Source organism: Bos mutus, chromosome 16, assembly GCF_027580195.1.
Source record: "Bos mutus isolate GX-2022 chromosome 16, NWIPB_WYAK_1.1, whole genome shotgun sequence".
Taxonomy (NCBI): domain Eukaryota; kingdom Metazoa; phylum Chordata; class Mammalia; order Artiodactyla; family Bovidae; genus Bos; species Bos mutus.
In genome coordinates this window covers 190,003-214,915 of record NC_091632.1, presented here as the reverse complement: position 1 = coordinate 214,915, position 24,913 = coordinate 190,003, and the positions used below count along the sequence as shown (strand labels likewise).

Below are 24,913 nucleotides of genomic sequence, written 5' to 3'. Positions count from 1 at the left end.
ACCAAGAGAAAGGCACTCATTGCTACTAAGGAACTGATAGGTTCTTGGGTTGCTGGATAAGTTAATTTCTTCTCAATTATCATTTCAATTGGAATTTGAGGTTGATATTCATAATCTTACAAATGAACAGTTCTCAGCAATGGCTATTAGGGTTGATTGTCAAGTATGGTCATTGTATACTTATTTCTTTTTCAGTCTTTAAGTCCTTAAGCCTCCCACTTGGAAGAAACAATTTGCTGGAATTTCACATGTGCGAGCGTAACTTTACTTTGAGCATTCTTTGGCATTTCCTTTCTTTGGGGTTGGAATGAAAACTGACTTTTTCCAGTCCTATGGCCTCTGAGGAGTTTTCCAAATTTGCTGGCATATTGAGTGCAGCACTTTCACAGCATCATCTTTCAGGATTTGAAAGAGCTCAACTGGAATTCCATCACCTCCACTAGCTTTGTTCATAGTGATGCTTCCTAAGGCCCACTTGACTTCACATTCCAGGATGTCTGGCTCTAGGTGAGTGATCACACCATCGTGATTATCTTGGTCGTGAAGATCTTTTTTGTACAGTTCTTCTGTGTATTCTTGCCATCTCTTCTTAATATCTTCTGCTTCTGTTAGGTCCATACCATTTCTGTCCTTTATCGAGCCCATCTTTGCATGAAATGTTCCCTTGGTATCTCTAATTTTCTTGAAGAGATCTCTACTCTTTCTCATTCTGTTGTTTTCCTCTATTTCTTTGCAGTGATTGCTGAGGAAGGCTTTCTTATCTCTCCTTGCTATTCTTTGGAATTCTGCATTCAGATGTTTATATCTTTCCTTTCTCCTTTGCTTTTCACTTCTCTCCTTTTCACAGGCTTTGTAAAGCCTCCCCAGAAAGCCATTTTACTTTTTTGCATTTCTTTTCCATGGGGATGGTCTTGATCCCTGTCTCCTGTACAATGTCACAAACCTCTATCCATAGTTCATCAGGCACTCTATCAGATCTAGTCCCTTAAATCTATTTCTCACTTCCACTGTAAAATCACTGCAGATGGTGATTGCAGCCATGAAATTAAAAGATGCTTACTCCTCAGAAGGAAAGTTATGACCAACCTAGATGGCATATTAAAAAGCAGAGACATTACTTTGCCAACAAAGGTCTGTCTAGTCAAGGCTGTGGTGTTTCCAGTGGTCATGTATGGATGTGAAAGTTGGACTGTGAAGAAAGCTGAGCGCTGAAGAATTGATGCTTTTGAACTGTGGTGTTGGAGAAGACTCTTCAGAGCCCTTGGACTGCAAGGAGATCCAACCAGTCCATTCTGAAGGAGATCAGTCCTCGGTGTTCTTTGGAAGGACTGATGCTAAAGCTGAAACTCCACTACTTTGGCCACCTCATGCAAAGAGTTGACTCATTGGAAAAGACTCTGATGCTTGGAGGGATTGCGGGCAGGAGGAGAAGGGGATGACAGAGGATGAGACGGCTGGATGGCATCACTGACTCGATGGACATGAGTTTGGGTGAACTCTGGGAGTTGGTGATGAACAGGGAGGCCTGATGTGCTGCACTTCATGGGGTCGCAAAGAGTTGGACACGACTGAGCGACTGAACTGAACTGGACACGTGTGAATGGCAAAGTTTTGTCAAACTGGAGCCTAGACTCATTTATTATTTTCACAAGATAAACATTTGTCATCAAAGCATAGAGACTTTCTTAAATTAACAAACACTTAACTTTCACACTGAATTACAGATAAAACTCCAATTAATGAGTAATGAATGATAGTTCTTTAGGGAAATTAGCTTAAATTTGGTCTCCAGTGGAAGCACCTGCAATAAATCAAACAGGCTTAATCAAATGCTACCTAATAATGAACTTTAGGGAATCTGCTAGAATATAAAGATAAGAATTATTTGAAGTCGATATACCAATTGACAGTGTGTAGAGAGGAACTTCTTGGAGTGTTTAGATAATTGGTGTGAACTGCGAAACACTTAGAGTACTATTTGCTGCACTTGAATAAACATCCTTGGGTATCTAACTTCTTAGAGTAACCTAGTTGGCAGTGAAACCCTTTAAAGTGCTGCAGGTGGTTGGACCAGCTGGAGAGGGAGGTAAAGGAGGTACAATGGAGGGTGAGAGCAGAGAAGCCCCCTCAGTTCAGTTTTACTATTTCATGGGTAAGAGCTAACATGTCGTGTCCCCTGGCCTTGTCTGAATTCCTGGCTTCTGGGCTCCAGGCTAGGGCTGAGACACCTGGAGGTGAGCTAAGCTCAGGAAGAACTGAAGGGGTTGGGCTAGGGTCATGGCTAGGGGCGTACCACCTGGACCCAGATGGGAATCCCAGATGCCACAGTGATTATGGCTGTGCCTCACCCCTCAGCCACATGCAACGACCAAATCCAGATTCTCTGCCTCTCACTATGCTGGGTACATTCCTAAGAGGAGCAAAGAAAAGTGTCCAAGGGAAGAAATCTAGAGTCTTCTTTTTCACAAATGCTGAGAGAAACACGATGTCAGGGTCTCATCTCAAACGCAGCCTGTCCAATGTCAAGTTCACATTTCCACATAAGCCTGTTTCATCTACATTTCCCACCCCAGTGGCTGGCAATGTTGGGAAACAGCAGTTTTCCTGAAATCCTTCAGATCTCACCCCTTTAGCCAGCTGGTCACCAAAGTTGGTCAAGTCTGCTGCTGCTGCTGCTAAGTTGCTTCAGTCGTGTCCACCTCTGTGCGACCCCACAGACGGCAGCCCACTAGGCTCCCCTGTCCTTGGGATTCTCCAGGCAAGAACACTGGAGTGGGTTGCCATTTCCTTCTCCAATGCATGAAGGTGAAAAGTGAAAGTGAAGTTGCTCAGTCCTGTCCGACTCTGAGTGACCCCATGGACTGCAGCCTACCGGGCTCCTCTGTCCATGGGATTTTCCAGGCAAGAGTACTGGAGTGGGGTGCCATTGCCTTCTCCGTGGTCAAGTCTACGTTTCATCATTAAGAGGGTAGTAGGCTTTGTCTTGCTCTCATCCTGCCATCTGTGCCCACAGACTCTGCCATCCCATATCATTGGTGGAATGGTTCCCCTTGAAGATTCAAGGCTGTATTATGCTGCCATCAGGGACTGCACCATTCCAGTGAACAAAGAAAGAAGTCTCCATGAAGAGCAGAGGAACCGAGTGCCTTAGGAGTGGCAGAGATGAGAGTCTGAGAAAGGCAGCTGAAGGGGGGTGGGGGGGTGCTTAGCCTCAAGGTAGGGGCTCAAGCTCACTCAAAAAAAGCATATATACTGGTAGTGGGTCAGAACTTTTAACAAATAGCTATATCATACCAGTTACATGGTCTCAGCTTTACAATTTTCTGTTCTATAAAATGGTGATGATGATACATCATAGGGTTGTGAAGATTTAATGAGCTAATACATTTATCATGCTTAGAACAGTGTCTGGCACAGAAAAGTTCTCAACTTTTAGATTTAATAATAATCCTCATAAAAACCCTCTGAGATAATGTTGGCTCACTTATTCATTCAAGTATATTCATCTAGGGACACATGAGATCAACGGGATTCACTTAAAGGAGCTTCCTCACAGCCCTGTGGGAAAGACTAGAGAGGACAATGACGAGGCAGCATCGTGGTGCGCACAGAGCGCCCGGGTCAAAAAGGGTTGCTGGTTACCTAATTCTGCTGAGAGGCAGGCAGTGCCCCCCAGGTGACACTTGAAGTGGGTCTGGAGCGTTCACAGCTGCAAAGGCAAGAAACGTATTTGTGCTGCCTTCTGGTGACGGGGCTGGACAGACACATTTCTGAGTTAGGCTGACTCAAGACTGGTGAGGAGAGAGGGTACGGGAAAAAGTCAAGATAGCCTCTTGTCCTGCCCCAAGGACTTGGATCTCAGATCTAGAGGTGCGGGGGAGTTGCTACATAAGTGCACAGCAGAGTGATATGACTGAAGGGTGTTTAGGATAGAGTTACTTATCCTCTGGCATCAGTGTGAAAGGCTATGAGGATAGTGAAGCAGGTGGGTACAGAGGAAGTGAAAGAAATAAATCAATCTCAGCAGTTAGGACTCCTCACTCCTTTTCCTATACTCCCTTGGCACAAGTAACCCAAACATTAACCTATCAATTCCATGGTTATATAAGTAAACAGAAGGTAACTAACTACAAGCTTGAAAAACTCTGATATTTACATTCCAGCACACAACAGCCCTTAGGACTGTGGAATAAGCTAGATGCATCAGGTAAGTTTGAAGTTTTTAAAAAAAAAAAGACCAGAGCCATGTGTATGTTGTCTCAAGACCAGTTTATTTATTGGTATATACACACCCACACTCAACACTCACACACACCCATCCGCCCATTCTTGATGCACTGAGCCAGTACAGTGCTGAGAAGGGACCTGATAAGACACAGAAAGCTGATGGTGGGGGCGGGAAGGGTATGGGTCACTGGTGACTCTCCAGATAAAAAGTATATTGATGGTGAGGCAGAAGATACACCAAGACAAGAATCTTCCATCAAATACCTCCCAAGAAACCCTGAACAGACCTGGATCCTGCTAGTTGCTGCCTTATAACATAACCAATTAAGATAGGGTTAAGTTGCAGAGGAGAAGCTGGAACTGAATTTCCCATTTAGCTAGCCCATCAGAGTTCCCTGAAGGAATCAGATGGCCTTATGGTCTCTGATTGTGAGTTCATCAATTACAGGAATCTGGGGCTCCTCCATAATCTTAACATCCATTACCCAGAGACAGGGGCTCTTTCTCTCCAATCGACTCATTTTCTGCTCAAGAACTCCTCCAGCTCCATTGCCAGTGGCCTGACAGCTAGGAAGGGCAGGTGAATATCTTGTCCAGATGCATGGAAGCCCACCCAGCCCCACCACTCTGCAGCAGAAGGCTGTAAGTGTGGCACTGCCCCAGGCTCCATCACTCCTTCTAGACAGGATTCTCTGACCCTTCATCTGACCTGCTAGCCTAGCCCCTACTCAGACCCAAATCAGCTTGCAAACTAGCTGCTCAGCCACCTGAAGGTTGGCACTGCACTGGCCCCTCTCCAGGTAATATGCCCCAGGTAACATGCCCCAGGTACTTTTCCTCTCCTTTCACTAGGAGAAGCTCTGGGTTCCATCAACTCACCCTAAACTTGGGTTCCAAACACTTCCAAGCACCTTGGCAGGAGAAGTATGTGGATGAAGAAGGAGAATTTATTGGAAATGACATTCCTACCAAAGCAGGATCTATATCCCTCAGGCCTAGATGCAACCACGCTGTTGGGGAAAGCAACGGAAACTGGGAAGGTCTCAGGAATTTCTGGAGGCAGCCCCTAAATACCAAAAGCACCCTGAACAAAGAATGACAGTTTGGGGACAAGCAGGTGAATGACAGTCTTCAACAACACTGGATTTCCTGGACCTAGGACATGATTCACTAAAGGGGAAGCTTTATTTTCTTGCTAGGAGATCATGGGAAGGAAGCCTCAGATTACCTTTTTCCCAAACCAGATTTGAAGGTCAGTGTGTTAATATATACTCAATCCACTCATTAGGTACATTTTTGTAGGGCTGGGGTTATCAAAGAAGTGGGACAAAGGGGGACAGCAAGGCAAGAAATACTGGGAGCACAGCTGGCAGTGCATGGTTAGCTCTGTTCTGCCCCAGAGCCAAGATCCTTCTCCTTCCAGCCCAGCAGCAGCTCTACCCTACAGCTGGGGCAGGAGGTAATTCCCACTGCCACATGGGCTTAGAGCTACCGCAGGACATCGGCTCTCCCTCTAGCTGACCTGCCTGCAACCTCTCACTGGGCAGGAGGGCTGAATTTCCCCATGCTTATGCTTGACGTTTGGGATTCAACTTAAACCAGGGCCTAGAATCTCCACCTGAGCCTTCCTTCTTCCCAGGTTCATCATCCTGAGAAAGAATGGGGCCGTCTACATCTCCCAGCCCTCAAAGAGGTCCTGAAGGTGTGGCAGCAGCTACAAGGTGCGGATGAGTCGGGGGAGGGAAAATGGCGGGAAGGGGGATGCCAAAAGCAGACGTAGCCCATCTAGTGCAACCAAGAGACGGACAGAAACCAGAAGGCCAAATAACCCAAGCAAGGAAGTCTGAAGCGCCCTTTCCTTGGAAGGGCCACCCCAGCCCTTGGTTCTGCATCCTGGTCTCCGGTGGAGTGAGCGGTCCAGACCTGTTAGATGCAGAAGACGGAAGGCGGAGTCCATGTATCTCCGCCTGCTTTCCTCTCCCTGCCGCAGACCCACAAGCATGGACGACCTGGCTGCCTCACACAAGGAGACCCAGACACATCCCAGAGAGCCTTACAAGGGACACACAGTGGACCTGGGGTAGCGGGATGCTGAGGGATAGACGAGTATATTCTGAGAGAGGAGACTAGGAGCCCTGGGAGTAAGGGGAACCAGCAGGACGGTAAGGGCTATCCGAGCCTGTGAAACCAAGCAGGAGGAAGCTGGCCTTGCGGGGCTGTGGCTAGTCCCGGAAGGCGGAGAGCATGTGTCCGTAGAGATAGTGGGAGCGAGCTGAGAGAGAGAGAGAGAGAGAAAGGCATTTGCGCAGTGAGTTGGGAGCGACCCCCTGAGAGACGGGTTGCAAGGTATCTGCCGCGTGCCTGTAAGCTCGAAGCGCCCAAAGCCTGAGAAAGCAGTAAGGGCAAGCGGAACAGTGGGTGCGAGCAGCGCTGGAGCAGCAGGGCCGGCCCGCCAGCCACGGGCGCGGGGAGGCCTTGAGCCGGCGGACGGCGGGCGCGGAGCGCCTGCGCCCGGGGCGCGGCCCCCTCACCCCGAGCCGCGGGCACAGCCGCGAAGGACCCGGGGTGGGAGGCGGACTCAGCAGGAGTAGGTCCGCACTGCTGGGGTCTCCAGTCTCCGCGCCCCTGCCGTCTGGACTAGGAGTCGACAGCCGCCGGGGAACACAGAGCAACGGGTTAGTGAGCGTGAAGCTCGCAGGTGGGGCCCTCCCGCCCGCGGCCGCCTTAGCAGAGCCAGCCCGGAGCGGCGCGCCCCGCCCCGCCTTGCCTGCCGCTCACCTTCAGGCGTGATCTTCTTCCGCGGGGACGGTGGAGGCGGCACGGGCCCCACGGTGGACGCGCGGAAGGTTGCCGGGAGCGTGTCGGCCGCGGTGCTGAGCGAGGCGCGGCCGTGGGGGTCCCGCGGACGGAAGCGTTTCCTCCAGGAGGGCGCGCGGCGGAGCGCCTTGTCTTCCCCCTGCACCGGGGGCGCGCAGAGGCCCGGGGCTAGGGCGCTACGGCCGCCCTTCGTCCCTGCCTGGGAGGGCAGGTAGTGCCTGTTCTAGGGGAACTTTTCCCTTCAGAAACAACGGAGCAAGGTCACGTCCCATTTCCGGCCCTCAGCCTTTCCCTGTGGAAAATGACTGGACGAAGCGGATGGCTCCGGAGAGCCCTTGCGACTCTTAAGTCCCCTGTGTCTAGGCGAGGTGCGGTCCCCTCTGTTCGAATCTGACATCCTGCCGTTTAACTCAGTTTCCCTGTCGCCTCAATCATCTCAAAGTGGGCTTGGGATGCCCACTGACCTTTAAAATATCCCTTCTCTCAGCCTCATGCATGGGAAGTGGTCACCAGCCAGCCTCCATGCGCTCCTTCCTGCCCTTCTGGAGACTCAATATGGCTGTAGGCCCAGTGTCCTGGAGGAGTGCTGGGTCCGGAGCCAGGAGACCTGGCTTCCATTTTATTAGCTGTGTGACCCTCAAAGGTGATCTCTCTGAGCTTCAGTTTCATTATCTATAAATGTACAGGCTGCCTATCTGCTGGATCTGGGGAGAGCAGTGACAGGGCAGGCAGATGGCCAATCTGAATAGGCTCCGCCAAAGAAGGCAGTGGACAGCCCCCTGCTATCTGCCTGCTGTATTGCCAGCCAGGCCTCCAAAATAACTATCTCTGCCAAAGGGCACCCAGAGCCATAACCCTACAGGATGTCCCTCTGCACAAGCCTCCCAACCCACCCTTCAGAGCCCACATCCACCCTCCTTGGCGGCCATGCCTAAAACCCCTCAACCCTTGTGTTGGCAGAACTGTCGCAGGTAGAGGGCTACCAGCGGGACTGAGAGACACCAACCCACCAATTCTCACCTCAACAACCTCTACCAGCCCCATTAGGTTTGCTGCTCCTGCTCCGAGTAGGCAAATGTTCCCATCAGTTCTTAGCACCATGTATCTCTGCCATAGCATTTTTAAATGTACTGATGAGATTATCTCATCAATTTATTTCTCTTCTCGTCTTCCTTCTCTCCCCCACCTCCACTTTCAAATTCTAATCTTCATGGGGCAGAGATTTTGTTCTTTTTGTTTCAACCAATATATTCCCCAGCCTCTGAGTAGTGCCTGGGAACACTGTAGGTACTCAATAAATAATTGTTAAATGGCAGCTGGCCTCCTATGCACACATCCCATCCCTCAGTTTATGAGGAACTTTCCTCATCAGTTCTGTCTTCCCCATGACCCTATCCTTATCCTAGTTCTGAGACCCTTCTTTTCTGCATGATTTCTCTCCATTTCCACCTTCAGCCAACACTAAGGTCTTCTTTCTGTTTTTCTCCCCTGTCCTCTAAGTCAGGTGTTCTTTCTGTTCAGCATCTCCTCATTTCCCATGAGTCCTGCTATCCCTGTACAGGAGAACTGGATCTAGCCCTCCAGGGCCTTAAAGCTTGAGAAGGGAGACCGAGAACCAGAACTGTCAGAGAACATAGTTCCAAGAGACAACCCAAGATTGCTTATGATGTGCTTGATGGCTGGACAGGAGGCAGGCTCTTGGATCTCCAACCTCCCCCCTGCTACTGCCCCATAGCCCCAAATCTCATATTATTCATGGGACCTGGCCTTCTATTTTAAGCTTCCTTTTAAAAAATCAGTTCTCTCCAGCCCTGCACCCAACTGCATCCCAGAAAGACCACTACATTGCCAAGATAATATCACCTACTCAATAACTCCGCCTCAATGTCTGATGCCTGGTATCTCCACTTTTAGGAGGCAATGGAATGTAGGAAAAAGAACACAGGAATCAGATACACTTTTGCTCCAGTCTTGCTCTGCCACATACCAGCCTATGACTGTAGATAAGTTACCTGTGACAGCAAGTTACCTCTTTGATCTTCAATTTCATCTGTAAGATGGGATAATAGCCTGTCTCGTGTGATTATTACTAGCATAAAATAAGATGTCTGCCATCACTTCAGTACCATGCCTTGCCCCATGCCTGGCCCAGAATAGGCATTCAAAGACTATTTTTGTCAGGACTGAAGGAGTAAAGAGCTTTCTAAATTAGAAAGCACCATTCAAAGATTTATGAGAAAGCTCTATCAAAGAAAGCTTAGATCCTAGTGTATGGGAAATAAAGGAATGTCCTCCTTGTAGGGGCATTGGGAAGATTCAGATCTCAGAACGGGGACACCTAGTGGGGTTTGGCAGTTTATCTCCTTGACTGAAATACACACACATACATACACACACACACACACACACACGTGTGTGTGTATGGTAAATAACATACTCCAAATTTCAAGGTACCTCTGTGAAGAAAACACCCCTTTACAAATTCTGTGTGTTTCTGAGTGTGTCCTATCTACCAAGGCAGAGTAGTCATTCCACAAACAGGTTTTATTCCTGTTAAACCCAACCAAGAAAAGATTAACTGATAAGTAGGTAACACTAATGGTGTCCTATAAGGAGGCCCAGAAGTCTAAAGAGAGGCACTGATGGGGTGGGGGTGCAAACAAAGGGAAGCTGCACAGAAAATGGGGATCAGCAGATCTGATTGAAGATGGAGAAACTAAAAATAAATAGTCTGGGCTCTTTTTTAACTCGTTTGGAACCAAGGCAGCTAAGATGGACCTGACAGGGAGGGCAGGCAAGGCTGATGATAGGAAAGTGAGTAGGGAGGTGGAAGGGGAGAGAAGGCAGGCACTGAGGGGACTGTGTCCTCAGGAAACCCATGTGTTAGTAGGCATCTCTTACAGAAGTATTATGGCCAGAACTTAGGAGTCTTCCCAGAAACAGTCCAGCCTAAACTTGAGAGGAAGGCCAGACAAAATGTAGTTGGAAGGGACTGTTTCTTCAGTGACCAGGGCACATGAGTAAAACTAGAGGGGAAGCTGGGATGATAGCAGCCTGAGCCATGTGTGTAACTATGTCACAGTGAACTGAGGAACATGTGAGCAAACCTGTCATTGAATGACCTCAGCGTAACTTCCACCTCCAAACAATCACACTGCTGGGCAGGATGGAAACTTTTGAACAGGTTGGAGATGTGCTTTGCTGACAACACTGAAAAGAGGAGGTCTAAGAGATACAGTCAGAGAAGGCAATGGCACCCCACTCCAGTACTCTTGCCTGGAAAAATCCCATGGATGGAGGAGCCTGGTGGGCTGCAGTCCATGGGGTTGCTAAGAGTCGGACACGACTGAGTGATTTCACTTTCACTTTTCACTTTCTTGCATTGGAGAAGGAAATGGCAACCCACTCCAGTGTTCTTGCCTGGAGACTCCCAGGGACGGAGGAGCCTGGTGGGCTGCCATCTATGAGGTCACACAGAGTCAGACATGACTGAAGCGACTTAGCAGCAGCAGCAGCAAGAGATACAGTAAAAGGTATGATCCCAAAGAGATTGCCTTTGGGGGAAACCTCTGAGCTTCTGTAGTTAGGGGGTTTGGGGCACAGAGTTTGAAAATGCTAGAGGTTCAAGGAAGAAGCTTCATAGAGACTTCTCTAGGCCTATTGCTAGGCCTGTTTCTGCCTCCTCAACCCCCTGACATCATCCCCATCCTCTATGGCTCTCCTCTTTTAGGTTACTCCACCAATCATCAACCCAAGGAAAGAAGAACTCATGAACTTCAATGAACCAGCAGTGACCACCAAATCTTCAAGGTCCCCAGTTAACAGCTAGGTACTCACATCATCCAGCTTCCGGTCTGTGCCCAAAGCCAGCAGGTTGTTGAACTCTCTCTCCAACACTTGGCGTGCCTAGAGTGCACAAGGTGAGACAGGGAGAGTAGGGAGGGGCTATGGTTACTGACTTCTAATACCATCTTTCACCTGTTTTGTAGGGAGTACAAGGGTGGAGATGGGGTTTTCAGTTCATTTAACCCATTGGCCTTTGATACTGTTCCTTTAGGTCTGACCTTGGTGTCCGCCTACAGGTCAAACTGTAAACCTTAGGATTTTTCCATATGGAGCTAATTAGAAAACTATAATTTTAAAAAAAAACAACAACTATAGAACACATGGATGGACAGGCTTCACTAACTGGGGGCAAAAACCAACAGTTTGTCTATAAGGGAATATCATGGCATACTACCTCTCTGAAGGGATAAATATGCATGGAGAACATGTATAATAAAGATTTATTTAGATTATATAAATGTATTTTATGAGGTTCCAAATAAAAATTTTAACTTAGGAGACTGCTCAGTCATGGATATTGGTAGCCCTTAGGCTGTGTGGGGCATAAAGGCCTTCTGTAGGCGTCCTAGTACTTTAACTCACTAGATTTGAGAAATGCCAGAAACAAGGAAATTTTCAAAATTGCCACCAGATATTTTAAACCATTTTTAGTGAAGGATTCCATATTGGATCAGATCCTACTTCCCTTAATAGCTAAGCTAAATGAATGGGTCAGAAAAACAAGAATGGTTAGAGAGCAACAGAGGGGTAGCCCTGCTACTGTTTACAGATGTATTGCTATCCACAAAAACTGGATGTATGTAGAGACAGGAAACAAGACAAAACAAGCCCATTTCTGAGTAGAAAATACTAACCATAGAATTCTGTGAGGACGGTCTTTGTTGGTAATGGGTAATATTTTTATAAATGATCAAAAGAGAGACGCACAGTTAATTTTCAAGTATCCAGATGACACTGTTCCCCTGGGTAGTGAAAAATGATTATGAAGCTGTGTAAGTGGGCAAGAAGGCGACCAATGAGGCTGGAGGTGGACAATCATAGAGATATTGCATTTTGTGGGGAAATCTCAGCTCTTCCTAGAGAACAAGGGGAATCTGTGCGATCCATTCTGACTGGTGGGGATGGGTCACTGTAAAGACACTACAGGACACCCTGGGCTTGTGTGCTGCCATCACCCCTAAAAGGCCAATACACCACCAAAATTACGAGACAATTCAACACTACCTTGCACAAGCAAAAACTTGTCTGTTCCCAGAATAGCTTGTGCAGCTCTGGTGGTTGAATTTCAGAAGATATATGACAGCTGCAAACAGTCCAGACAAGGGTAGCTAAAATGATCAGGGCATGGAAACAACTCTATATGAGAAAGGCTAAAAGAATTAAGACCACTCTGTCTGGAAAGACAAAGCCTCAGACCCAGAGGTAGCACAATCAGGGTTTATGAAATGACAGAAAGTAGAACTAGTCAAAAACAAACATCTGTACCAAATCACAGACAATTAGGATGAGGCAGTTGTCCTCCCCAGGGGGAGCCCAATGTGAATTACATTTAGGAGAAATAAAATCAGGAAGTATTTTATACAACAGGTAGTAATTCTAGAGTCCATTATCCACAGGAAGTTAAAAAGGTCAAACATAAATAAGTTCAAGAGAATTTAGTTATATTCTTAGATGATAGCTCCATAATAAATATGAAATGTAATGGAAGGAGATGTCTAATCTTTTGAGCTGTTGACAGGGAGACAAAGCTTTGGCATGGAGCATCTCTGGGCTGTGTTATTTGGTATATTTAGCTTTCTTAAACCTAGGGACCCAGGAGCAGATCCCTAAGATGGGAGACAAAGGAGATACAGGTTCTCTGGTCCTTTTGGGCCCTAGGGCTAGGGCTATTCATTTTTCTCAATGAATAGTCAGGTCAGAAAAGCAAGTTGAGGCAAAGTCTCAACTGCAGTGATATGGCTGGGAGGAGATGGAGGTGCCCACTGCAGGGGCACCAGGCCTGTGCTGAGCATGTTCTGTTTGTGAGGAACACTTGTTTCCTAGGGAACTTGGTTATGCACAAGGACCACTTGGAGGTTTGAGGACATTTGTGATCCCCTCTAGGACAGGCCTCCCACCAATCCATAAACCTATGCATATCAGAGGGAAAGAAAGCAAGAGGAAAGGGAGACCGAGATTGAGACTGATGACAAGTATGCCCACCTGGGTATTTTGTGTGGGTATCTGGAGAACCAGGGCCAGTGTGTTGTGGTCAAAGTTCTCATCCAGGGCCAGCAAAGCGCCATGCACACCACTCTCATGGAGGTTTCCTGCGTAGTCTCGGAGCCCAATAGATTGGACCCAATGAACTACCTGGTCATTGGTCCAGACCAGCACATCTGGAGGGTGGGGGCAGAAAAGCAGCAGAGACAGGTGTGGCCAAAGCCTCTCCAGGGACAGAAATGGAGGTCCCTGGACCCAGAGCTCCAGTCTACCCTGTTTGTCTTGGCTCCTACCCACTCCCACCCCCCTTAACTTTCCACATCTTCTTTCTGTCCTCCTTGGGACCTGAGCTCTTGGAGAACCAGCCCATACTACTCCATTCTTGCCAGCCTGCAGGTTCAGGCCAATAGGCTTTCTCCCCAGACCCCCTGTATCAGGGATCCCCTGTCCCTAGGCAGGAATGGCCCTTTTCTTAGTCTTTCTACGTTCAAGGTCTCTCCTAAGACTTGCCTTTCTTTCTGGTCAAACCCCACCCACAGCACCAAGTTCTCTGAGCACTGTCTCACACCCTTGCATTTGTCTGGTTGGTGGCCCTGTCGTGTGTGTGGGGCGGGGGCTGCTTCTTCTCCAACAGGTGGCAGCATCCTCTGGGCGGAGCCTGTGTCTCCCTGCAGGCTCTGCCTTCCCTCTCAGATTTGGATCTCTGCTGTGGCACGGGACACCTCTCCTGTCTTCCCTCAGCCGGAGGCAGGTCTGTGCGGCAGGCCCTCGTCCCCCCAGGCTGCTTCCACAACCCTCAGAGGAGGCTCCATCGAGCCTGATAGGCTTACCCTTGATCTCATGCTGGCTCTCCTCCCGCCGCTTCTCCAGCTCCTTCCGGTCATAATTCAGCCTCTTCAGGCACATGATGCCATACTGAAGACTGGTTCTGCAGGCACACAGCCCCCCTGAGCCAGAGCCTCAGTGGGGTTGCATTTCAACCTCATCTGCCCCATATCCAGCACCAGTCACAGCACATCAAGACCTACATCCTCCAGTACAAACAGCGTCCCAGCCTGCTCCTTCTCCACCTTCCCCAGGGCTTAGATATGATCCATTCAAGGGTTACTACCCTACCCATCTTCCCTCTAAGCCAGGGTGTGGGCTTGACTGATGAAGGAAACTTCTTTGAATGATAGCAACATGTCCTTCCCTCTCCAGGGTCTGAAATGACAAAGACCCGTACAGATACTCTTTTGTGTGCCCATTTCATTGAGTCCCTAAAATGGCCTATGGTATGACCTGCCCCTATACTGACAGCTCCGCTGTTCCTCAGACACGGCAGGCATGCTTGGGCTCTGTGCCTTGGGGCCTCTGCAGTGGCTGCTCCTTCCGACTGTGACATCCCTCCCCCTTAGACTGCTACATGGCTCATCCTCCTGTCTCCTTTAAGTTTTTGCTCAAATGTATTTCAAGTTGAGTAGTTACCTTGTCCACCTGATTTAAAACTGCAACATCACCAGCATCACCCCCAGCCCATACTCCCAATCCACCTTACTCTGGTCTAATTTTTTTCCTACCACCTTTTATCTATTAACATTCTGTATATTTATAATTCCTTGCTATGTCTCCCAGTTACAATGTAACTGGAAGCTTTGTTTTGTTCACTGATGTATCTTAAATCCCTAGAATGGTGCTTGACACAGTCCATAAATGTAAACATCATAAATCCTAAATGGATTACATGAAATAATTCACATAAACTATTAAAGTACTTTAAACTGTACCAGGTACATAGTATGTACTCAGTAAAAAATGACTAAGCCAGGCCAAAACCCAAGGACTGCAGAAGGGACCCCACAGGCTATCAGTCCAAGTTCTGACCTAATGCAAGAGTCACCTCTTTGACAACCTTGTGAGTATTATGAACACCTGTGCCTGAACACTTCTGGTGACAGGGAACTCACTATCTCTCAATGCAGCTCATTCCACCTTGAGCAGCTTTCCTTGTAGTGTGCTTTAAACTTGAACACTACTGTGCCATTCAGCCTCTCTGGATTTTATCATCTATAAAGTGGAGGAATAGAATAGAAGGTCTCTCCCAACTCCAGCTGCTTTTGACTACCATTGAGGTCATTGCTTTGTGAGATTAAATCATGCTGGATTGCTCCCTACTTTTCTTACCTCAGTTCTACCCAGGTAGCCCATCTGCCTAGAAAAGAATCCCATATAGCTCAGAGACACCATTTCTAGGAACTGTTTTCTGGCTCACGACCTTTAAGCCTTTTGGTCCCTGGAAGGAGGGCAGATGCACACATACCTCCTAACTGGAAATGCCTCTAACTGTGATCCTACTATAATTTCAGTTCAGTTCCTATGACTTTCAAAAAGCTGTTGTATGGTATAGCAGAAATATAAAGCCCTTAACATCAGATCAGTCTGGGTCTGAATGCCAGCTGTGCCACTCTCCAGCTGAGTGGCACTCGGCATATGTGAAACGGGGGTAGTGCCTCTCCTGCAGAATCACCATGAGCATTAAAGGTGATCCTGTATGACAGGGTTTAGTCCAGCCCCTGAAATATAAGAGGCACTCAGTAATGGTGCCACTCTTAGGAGGACATTGCTGATTATTGTGTGTGTGTGTTCTCATATCAAAATCAGAGATGCTCATGGAAACCTGCTCAATAGAATACTATGGTCTAAGGAAAAGAGCTCTCAGTGAGGTGTCAAGAAAGAATGTTGGCCCCATTCTGCAGCCACTTGACTTGAGACCTGGTGACACTCAGTCTCTATTGGACTTGTTTTCTCCATCTGTGAAAGATGTTTTTAAATATCCCCTCCTCATCGTTAAAAAATTATAACTTAAAAAACATTTTTTAAAGATGAGAATATGCTCATGAAATACTGAGTGGAATGAAAGCAGTTATAGACATAACTGAGGTAATAAGGAATGCAGAAATGCTTCATTAACACTGAAGTACTGACGATTTGGGGCTGCAGATGTGTATAGTCTGAGTCTCTCTCCTGGGACCTGGGCAAAGGGTCAGAGGAAGACTTCTATAACGCTGGGCAGGGCTGGGCTGCCAGATCCTGAAGCAGCCGAGGCACATCTCAGCTTGGTGGGCAGTGGCCCTTCTCTCCCCAGCCCCATCAATCACTCAGCAAGGACAGGTGCAGCTAGGTCTGGCAGCCTCCCAGACTGACAGAGACAAAAGAGTGCCTTTCAGCCCTAGCGGTGAGGGGGGAGGGCAGACACAGCTAACGGTTCCGGCACAGGAGGTTCTCCGGCATGGTGGTAAGAGAACTGGGTTTGTGTCAGGAAACTTGCATTCTGATAGTATCCTTGAGTGACCTTGGGCTGCTGCTCCTTCCTATCCCTCAGTTTCCTCACCCATAAAAATATAGAGGCTAACTAATCTATTCCAAATATAATTTTCTCTTTATGAGTTGGAGAGACCAAGGGACACCTGCAGATTCCAAATAGAACCTTGAAAAGCCACACACTCTCAGTTGTAACCTTTGACACATTAACCACTCAAGGCAAAAGAGCTGGCTCAGATAGTTGGTATGATGTGAAGCTGAATGTTAAAAAGGACTTTGTAAAACCTATAAACTCCTGGAACTATTACCACCCACTTTACTCTCCCACCCAAACGCCAGCTGGGGTCAAGCACATATTTCAAATGAGTGAAGCAGGCTGGAGGGGGTAGGAGGACCTGGGGAATACCTATGTTTTAGGAGGGCTGCCTCCCTAGCTCCAGCTGGTTGTTTCCATGATCCTGTTTTTCAAGAGAAGCCAGACATCCAGAATTCTGTGTAATATTTCCTAGTGTTTAAATGTTGGCAACTAAAGTCATAATTTTAAAAATACAATGTAGGCCAAACAAAATACATTAGTGAGCCAAATTCTACCCTCAGGCTACCAGTTGGTGACCTCCACTGCAGACACTTTTGCACAGAAGATCTCTCAACAAAGAGAAGAACACTGGATGACTTTCTGTACAAAAAGGATGTATGTTTAAAGCTGAGAGGCTCAGATCTAGGATGTTAGCAGAGCAAGAATCCAGATAGAACTTTCCTCTGATCTTGTAAGGAATCAGGTACCTAAAATAGATGCTGGGTTCAGTATGAGTCTTCTCCGGATACATGTAGGGAATTCAGCAAGCCCCGTGACAAGAAATAAAATTCATATCTATGAGGACATTTTTCCAAGTGAAGCTAAAAAGAAATGACTGTGTCTTAAGAGTTGGAGGTGAGAGGATTGAGAGGGTAACAGGCAGGAAGGCCAGGGGTCTCCAAATGGAGGAAATAGGTTGCCAGTGTCAGACATTTTTCTCTCTCTTAAGCGGCAGGAGGAAACAAACTAGCGATTTTTTTCCTTCTCTGCTGCTGCTGCTGCTAAGTTGCTTCAGTCGTGTCCGACTCTGTGCAACCCCATAGATGGCAGCCCACCAGGCTCCCCCGTTCCTGGGATTTTCCAGGCAAGAACACTGGAGTGGGTTGCCATTTCCTTCTCCAGTGCATGAAAGTGGGAAGTGAAAGTGAAGACTCTCAGTCATGTCCGACTCTTCAGGACCCCATAGACTGCAGCCCACCAGGCTCCTCCATCCATGGGATTTTCCAGGCAAAAGTACTGGAGTGGGGTGCCATCGCCTTCTCCATACAAATTTAAAAGGAGGTTTCTCTTAAAATACTGTGTTGCCATCATGACACCTGGTTTCACCTGAAGTTAACTATTCTCAAACCTTGAGTTAACCAATGCATTTTTCTTATGGAAATATTTGTCTTAAACTATGTTAATGTACTATGCATTTACCCCAGATTCTGTCTTCAAGTCGGTTCCGCCTAATGGCTCAGAACGGACTTGACAAACCAGTATGTTATACTCAGACATTGTTCCCCTAATCTATGTAAACAAAACTATTTGTATGGCAATCTGCCCTTCTATAAGATTCAAGTCAATCGTTTTATGGCCCGGGATGAATCATCTGGTGCCAAGATTATCCCAAAATGCATCTTATGGATGAGGGGCCTGGTGCCATTCTGAGTTTTAAGACATTCCTTTCTTTCATTAACAGACTGCTAGTGACTATATAACATCCAGCTGAAGACTAACAGGGGGGTACTCTTTTTGCCCCCTTCTGATGCCTATGTCAGAAGCTTTCTCTATCTCCGTTATACTTTAATAAAACTTTATTACACAAAAGCTCTGAGCGATCAAGCCTCGTCTCTGGCCCTGGATTGAATTCTTCTCCTCTGGAGGCCAAGAATCCCAGCGTCTTTTCATTCAGCAACAACCTTTCAGGACTAAACCCTCAAATTGCAGTGGAGACAAAGATTTGACTTTCCCTAAATGGAGATCTGTCACTATCCCAAACTGGTAAAGAAAAAGCGCCTCTATTCCTGGAGACAGACCCCCAGAACTGGGGCAGACCTGTGCTGGGAGGCGGCCGTGGGCTCCAGCCTGGCTCACCGGTGGGAGCTGTCCACCATCTTCAGGTGGACCCGCAGGTCCTTCTTGGTGAGGTGATCCAGCATGCGAGCGTCCACGAGGCACTCCATGAAGTAGCTGCGGTACTGGGGGAGCCCCAGGCTGGGGAGCCACTGGTTCCCAATCCACTCGTGGTTCATATCCCCATAGACCAGGGTCTGAGGAACAAGATGGAGGAGGATGGGGGCAAAGGCAGTGTCAGCAGGTTGCAGCTAGCATATTGTTGAAGAGAGAAATCTTACTCCAACATCCATGGCAATTCAATAAAATCGCAGCTTACTTTCACTGAGAGGCTGGGGAACAATGTCTGAGTATAACATAGTGGTTTGTCAAGTGGGAGGTGGGGATTTTTAATGGAATGTTTTAAATCCTGGAATGATGTATTTCTACTCACTTATCAATTATCTACAGTAATGAAAAGAAGCATCTATCTAGGCAGCAGATAATAGGAACTCCTTCCCATCAACTTGAAAGGCATTTGTGGTGCTGTAAGGCAGACTTGCCTTCCTGATTTCCAGTCAGCCACAAGCCTGCTGAGTCCAAGGGTCAGGCTGCTTTATAGAGGACCTGCAGAGTGGCTAAGAAAGCCAGTCTTTCTTGGGAAACTGTCTTCATATGGTCCACAAGGGATTGTGTTTGACTAAAGATGTAAAAAAAAAAATGAAGTAAGGTGACCTGTGCCTGAATAGCCAGTGCTCTTCTCTAAGGCTTGGTGGTCTCTCCAGAAATCCTCTAGGTCCTTTGTATGCTGTCTCCCCACCCCCAACACAGCATGTGCACCACCCCCTACCCAGTCTGGTTCTGAGAGGCCTGCTCCAGTTAATCACTGCCTCCTATCTTGCAGGCAGGGACATCTCTGACCATCTATCCTTAAAAAGAATTTTAATGGCAACCCTCCATCACTCTCTTTCTTTACCTAATCTGATTTTTTTAGAACTGAATATTTTATCTTATCTTTTAAAAAATAGTTCATACATATAAAATATATGCAGCGTATGTTCATTGTGAAGCATAAAGATGAAGTTAACATCTCTGAATGTCATCCACTGTGGCCTCCATCCCTGTGTCTTCCCCAGCTTGTGCCCTGCTCCCTCGAGAGGAAAAACCTCTCCTGAGTTTTCTATCATTCCCCTTCTTGAGAAAATGTTTTATTGGTTCTTATGGTCACTGATGCGTACTTCTTTAAATAATATAATTACATTTGCTTGGTTGAGAGTTTTAATAGAAAATCTTTTGGGACTTATAGCTTTCACGTTACATTATATGTGCGAGTCATTTATTTCCTCTGCTGAATAGTATTTTACTATGACAATATACTGTACCTGATCAGTCCAGTCTACTACTGCTGCTGTTGCCCAGTAAGTATAAACAGTGCTGCTCTGTGCTTCATTTTAATTCATGGCACTTATATCTATCTGCCATACTGTCCATTTATTTGTTTACTGTCTATCTCTCCACTAGAATATAAACCTCAGGAGGGCTAAGATTGCTTACTTCTGTAGAGCAAGGCCTAATACCTAGTAGCTGCTCAATAAATCCTTGTTAAGTGAATGAATGAAAGCCCTTTGCTAAGCTCGCCAGGGGTACCCCCGAGAGGGTCAGGAAGAGGAAGAGGATTCATACAAATGATCTCAATACTCCTGGGAAGAGTGTCAAACTGAGGGGAAGAGGCAGGCATGCTGGGGGCACAGCCATCCAAGGGTCCTCACCTGCCATGGTAAAAACCAGAGGTAATGAAAGGGGACTGAGGAAGGAATGAGGCAGGGCTTCAGCAGAGGAGAAACCTGTGCCCAGGGCTCTTCGTGTGAAGAGGGACCTAAAAGACCAGGGCTCAGAGTCCTCCAGGAGCAAACCTGCTGGGAGAACACCACCCCAAACTGCTGCGAGTTGGTTCTGAACAAGGGGACAGGGTCTTACCTGAGCCCAGCTGCCCTCCTCACTGTCCTGGGAACAAGTGCAGCATGTCAGGGGGAAAGAGGCAAAATCAAGAAACCTGGCAGCCTCCACCCAAGGCCCCATCAGGAGGAAAGAGCAGACACCCCAGCAGCGGGATGGGTGACTAGGGAAAGCTTGCTGGGATGGTTTCGGCACAGAAGGTGGTGCACATGCCTGGGTTTGCAGTGAACGGGGATCAAATGTGTGTGTGGCAGAATCACAGGCAGCCAAGTTCCCAGGTCCTCATCACCCTCCCTGTTCCTTCCCCAAGGATCCAGCGCAAGGGCAAAGACTGGCTTCATGTCTGTAGCTGGGCAAGATGTTCCCAAGCCCTCCTCTTCTCTGCAGTACATTAGGAGCCTAGCGTGAGCCTGTGAGCCCCCTGGGATGCACCCCCACCCCCACGAACTGTTTCCATTCTCACTTCTCTCCCACCAACTCACCACTCTGAGAGCAGAACTCCATCAAACAGCAGGGATCCCAAGCTTATACTGTATCAGCTGCAACCCCCTTTGCCTTCCTATAACCTTCCCCTCATCCTCATGCAAGTCATCAGTCCTAACCCCAGACCCAGGACCCAGGGCCTGACTCACTGTTTTAGTGGACGTTGCCAGAGTTTCCATCTCTTCGTGGGTGACCCAGACATTCCCAGAAGACTGCAGGCAGAGAAGAAACCTAGCTGGTCCTGTGCTGGGGTGCCTAGGCTCCCTATCAGGCTGAGAGCCTCCAGGACAAGGACAGAGCTGCCTTCCCCAAGTCCCATCACAGGCCCAGCCCAGAATTCTGCAGTCTAGCTCTGAGCAGCTCTCTTTTATTACCGTGTCTGCACTGCTTAGCACGGTGTCTGGCACACAGAAGTACTCAGCAAATTTTTCTGAATGAATATGAATAAATGGCGTGAATCTGGTATACGGACTAACCCAATCACAGAGATGGACTACAGTGAAAGATTTCCTCTGGGCCTCTATGGACAGGTTTACATTCTTCTGGAGAGGTTGGAGGGCCAGAATTTACAAATGCCCTATTTCCTCTGCTTCCCACAAAGGCCCTGTTTGCAAACTCTGCCCAAAGATCTAGAATTCCTGGCAGAGGGAGAACTGGGGAGATGGAGCTCATGGGCAGTATGTGGGAGGCAGGGAATTACACCTGCTGAGATCCTGCTGAATCAGTGCTACCACCTCTTGGAGGCCAGGTGGAACCCTCTGTGGGGACAGGAAGGGACAGGACTCAATGCTATCCTCTTCCCAATGACCCATGGGAAACTTTGCAGACACTATTCTGGGGCTTCTGAAAATATTCTAGGTGAGGGAGAGGCCACTCACAGTCCTGGAGGTGGGCGGGGCAGAGGGGCTGGTCAGCGACACCATCTCCTGGATGGCCAGCCGGAGCTTGAGCCGGTGCAGGGCATTGCTGATGCCAATTTCTCGCTGGATCTCTGTGTCCGATAGGGCTGACATGATGGCGCCACTCTTGACGTTAGCCCGGCAGGCTGCCACGTACCAAGCAGGCATCCCCACCCAGAGCTGCAGATACGAGGCACAGAGGGTAAATTCAGACCCTTCCCCAAGATCTGGGCTTCACTCAATACTGAGAGGCAATGGTCAGGCCTCATCCATGGTCCCAGAATAGCAAATGCAGAGCAGAGGAATTTAGACATGTGGAAATGACCATCACCAAATGCTTTTTCTCATTTAACAGGAAACTCTGAGGCCTGGGAAGGTGAAGGGATTTTACCAACACAGCGTGGGTGATCAGCTCCTGGGGATAGCTATAGGAAAAGTGAAACCACCTGTGAAAGTCTTATGGCTCAATGATGATTAATTCCCAGACTTAGCCACCTGAGAGACATCAGAATATAATATCCATTATGTCCTCCAAAGTAACAGGTGTGTATGTTTGGGAAAAGGGGGTGTTGGCTAAGTGCTAGATATGGCACTGTGCACTTCGCAGGGGAGAAACATGCGGGGAAAATTTTAGAAATGCCACCCCTGTGCCTAAGGAGTCCTTATCCTTTCTCACTCATCCTTCCCACCAGACCCGAGTAGACTTGGACTCCCTTTGCCCAGGTTTACCTCTAGCCAGGAGACCACAGTAGGGCCGTCCCACTGGGCAAAGGGCATTCCTTTTCTCCGGGCATCTTCAAGCAGCTGGTGTCTTTCAGGAAGAACAACAACAGATTTACTAGTCCTTTTTTCTTTGTCAACCATGCTTACTCTCAGGGACCATGGGCTCTGCCAAGATGTGGGCTCCCACTACCCCAGCTCCTCACCACAGGACTGCCACCTTTGCTCTATGCCTGAAACAGTGTAACACGAAGCCATGGGGAGCAACACCTCTCCATTCCCAGAGGTGAGGGCTTTCAGTTTGTTTGCACAGACATTTTTGTCTGCTCTGTCAGAGATCCCAGGTGCTGGGTCATAGCACACTTGTCTCCTTCTCCCAAAGCGCCCTTGTCTCCTTCTTGCTCAGGTCATCCTAAGAACAATCTCCCAGCCCCCACTTAGACCAGGCCAACTCAGTTCAGAAAGGGCCTTGCTGGGCTCTGACTGCCTGAGCTCAGCCCCATGGCAGTCCTGGGGCACGACAGTGAGTGAAGGGCTGGACCCCACCTTGGCAGAGCCTAGCCTGTGGTTCTTACTTCTTCTTCAGCCTTCGGTCCTTTTCTGCCTGGGTTCCCAGCTTGCCAGGCACCATGGGCTCCTGCAGACCGAGCTCAGAGTCTGTTAGTAGTACAACTAGAATGGAAGAGACAGCGTATCAGCTAGGTCCTCTGCTTCTCCTCCCATGGCCTGGGTCAGGACTGGAGAGCAGACCAGCAGGACGCGCCTCAGCACAGGAGAGCCTGCAGGCCTGAGGGGACCACCCATTCTTCCTGGAGCCTCCACACAACATCCCTACAACCCGGCGGTCCCACAGTGGCATCAAGTGGGTCACCCCCAAGCCCAAAGAGCCTTCCCGTGGGGGCCCCAGCTCTGTAAATGTTTTCCAGCCAGATGGCTAGAAGTTGTTCCACCCTAACAGCAGCAGAATCCTAGCAGAACTTGTCCCTCCTCCAGACCAAGCTGTGAAGGAAACTTGGAAAGCCAGACTGGGCTTTGGGCTCAGCCAGGATTAGCGTGGCCTGGGCTGGTGTGGGGAAACAGGCATGCTCAGAGATGTGTGTCTGGGCCCCTTTCTCAGGGCCACTCACTTGCACAAATCACAAAATGGAACATGCATGGCTCTGTCATCTTAAGGATCTCCTGAACTGATGCCAGAGTTCATGGCAGGGGCAGCATTGTAGAATTCATTTAAGTCCCAGTCACTCCTCACAAGTATACAGGGGGCAGAGGGTAATCCAGAAATCAATCTGCAATGCTGTTTTAGGTTTAGGTGCCAACATGGTGTGGGGAACATAGGAAATCATAAGGCTCCAACACAAGATGCCTCTTGCACTGCCAGACCTCCTCAGCCCTGGCCCCTCCCGTCTGTGGCTGGCTCCACAACGTATTTTGCAAGGCCTCTGTGAGCTCGCCCCAGCCTAGGATCTAAACCCACCTCTTCCATTTCTCCCACACCCTTCCCTGTGCACCAAACTCTCATACCCACCCCGTCCCCCTTTCACACACAAATGCTTCTTCTTGGCTAATTCCCACTTAGCCTTCAAGCTTCTGCCCTGGTGTTGCCCAGCAGAGAAAGTCACTCCTGTCATTCCCAATGCTCCATAACTGACCTCTGAGTTCCAGAAGCACCCAGAGCATATTGCTATTTTAATATTGTTTTGGAATCATCTCTTTTTCTTTTTCATTAGAAACTGAACTCCTTGAAGGAATGACTACTGCTCTGATACCTATTACGAAGCCTTGCTTTACTACAGTAGTTAATAAATGTCTGTTGAGCCAATAACTGGATAGATGAGGGCAACGAAAGGAGGAAGGGAGGGAAAGGAAGAAAGGAAAGAAGGAACAGGGGAAGGACAGGAAGACAGCTCACGTTTACGGTGTGCCTACCACATGTCAAGCACACACTGGAACTTTATATTATCATAGAGCTGTTAATAATGCTACCCTTCCCCAAGTACTTACTTGACTACAGTGTCTACCAAGTTATGATTAGGCATTAGGATATTTTGAGTCTTGGAGGCAAGGTATACTAGGAATTAACAAGTGACTCTCCTAGGAGAAAAAAACATCCAAAAAATTTCTCCTGAAGGTCCTGAGCACAGTACACTAGAAAACCTCCAAACGGGAAGAAACCTCAGAGGTCCAACCTCACACTTGATACAGGAAGCCCTTCTACAGCATACCAAATAAACAGCCATTCATCTGATGCCTGACACTTCTCATGGCAGGAACTACCACCTCATGAAGCAGCCCTTCCAGCTGTGAAACAGCTCTGACAGAAAAGTGCTTCTCTGGAGCGGAATCTCGGTGTCTG

The 24,913-nt window shown here is 48.1% G+C and overlaps 1 protein-coding gene across 1 annotated transcript in view; it reads right to left on the bottom strand.

The window, feature by feature from the left end:
• Window positions 1-6,007: 6,007 nt before the first annotated feature.
• The window catches only part of PPFIA4 (PTPRF interacting protein alpha 4), a 52,352-nt gene continuing 33,446 nt past the window's right edge, over window positions 6,008-24,913 (bottom strand). Inside the window, exons 20-30 of the mRNA XM_070384510.1 lie at window positions 23,136-23,232; window positions 22,570-22,651; window positions 21,820-22,020; window positions 21,091-21,153; window positions 20,480-20,506; window positions 18,545-18,720; window positions 13,923-14,020; window positions 13,093-13,268; window positions 10,882-10,950; window positions 7,006-7,243; window positions 6,008-6,499 (exon numbers count right to left, since the gene is read on the bottom strand). Coding sequence (XP_070240611.1) covers window positions 6,450-6,499; window positions 7,006-7,243; window positions 10,882-10,950; window positions 13,093-13,268; window positions 13,923-14,020; window positions 18,545-18,720; window positions 20,480-20,506; window positions 21,091-21,153; window positions 21,820-22,020; window positions 22,570-22,651; window positions 23,136-23,232 — 1,277 coding nt within the window. The 3' untranslated portion in view covers window positions 6,008-6,449. The remainder of the gene's footprint in view (window positions 6,500-7,005; window positions 7,244-10,881; window positions 10,951-13,092; window positions 13,269-13,922; window positions 14,021-18,544; window positions 18,721-20,479; window positions 20,507-21,090; window positions 21,154-21,819; window positions 22,021-22,569; window positions 22,652-23,135; window positions 23,233-24,913) is intronic.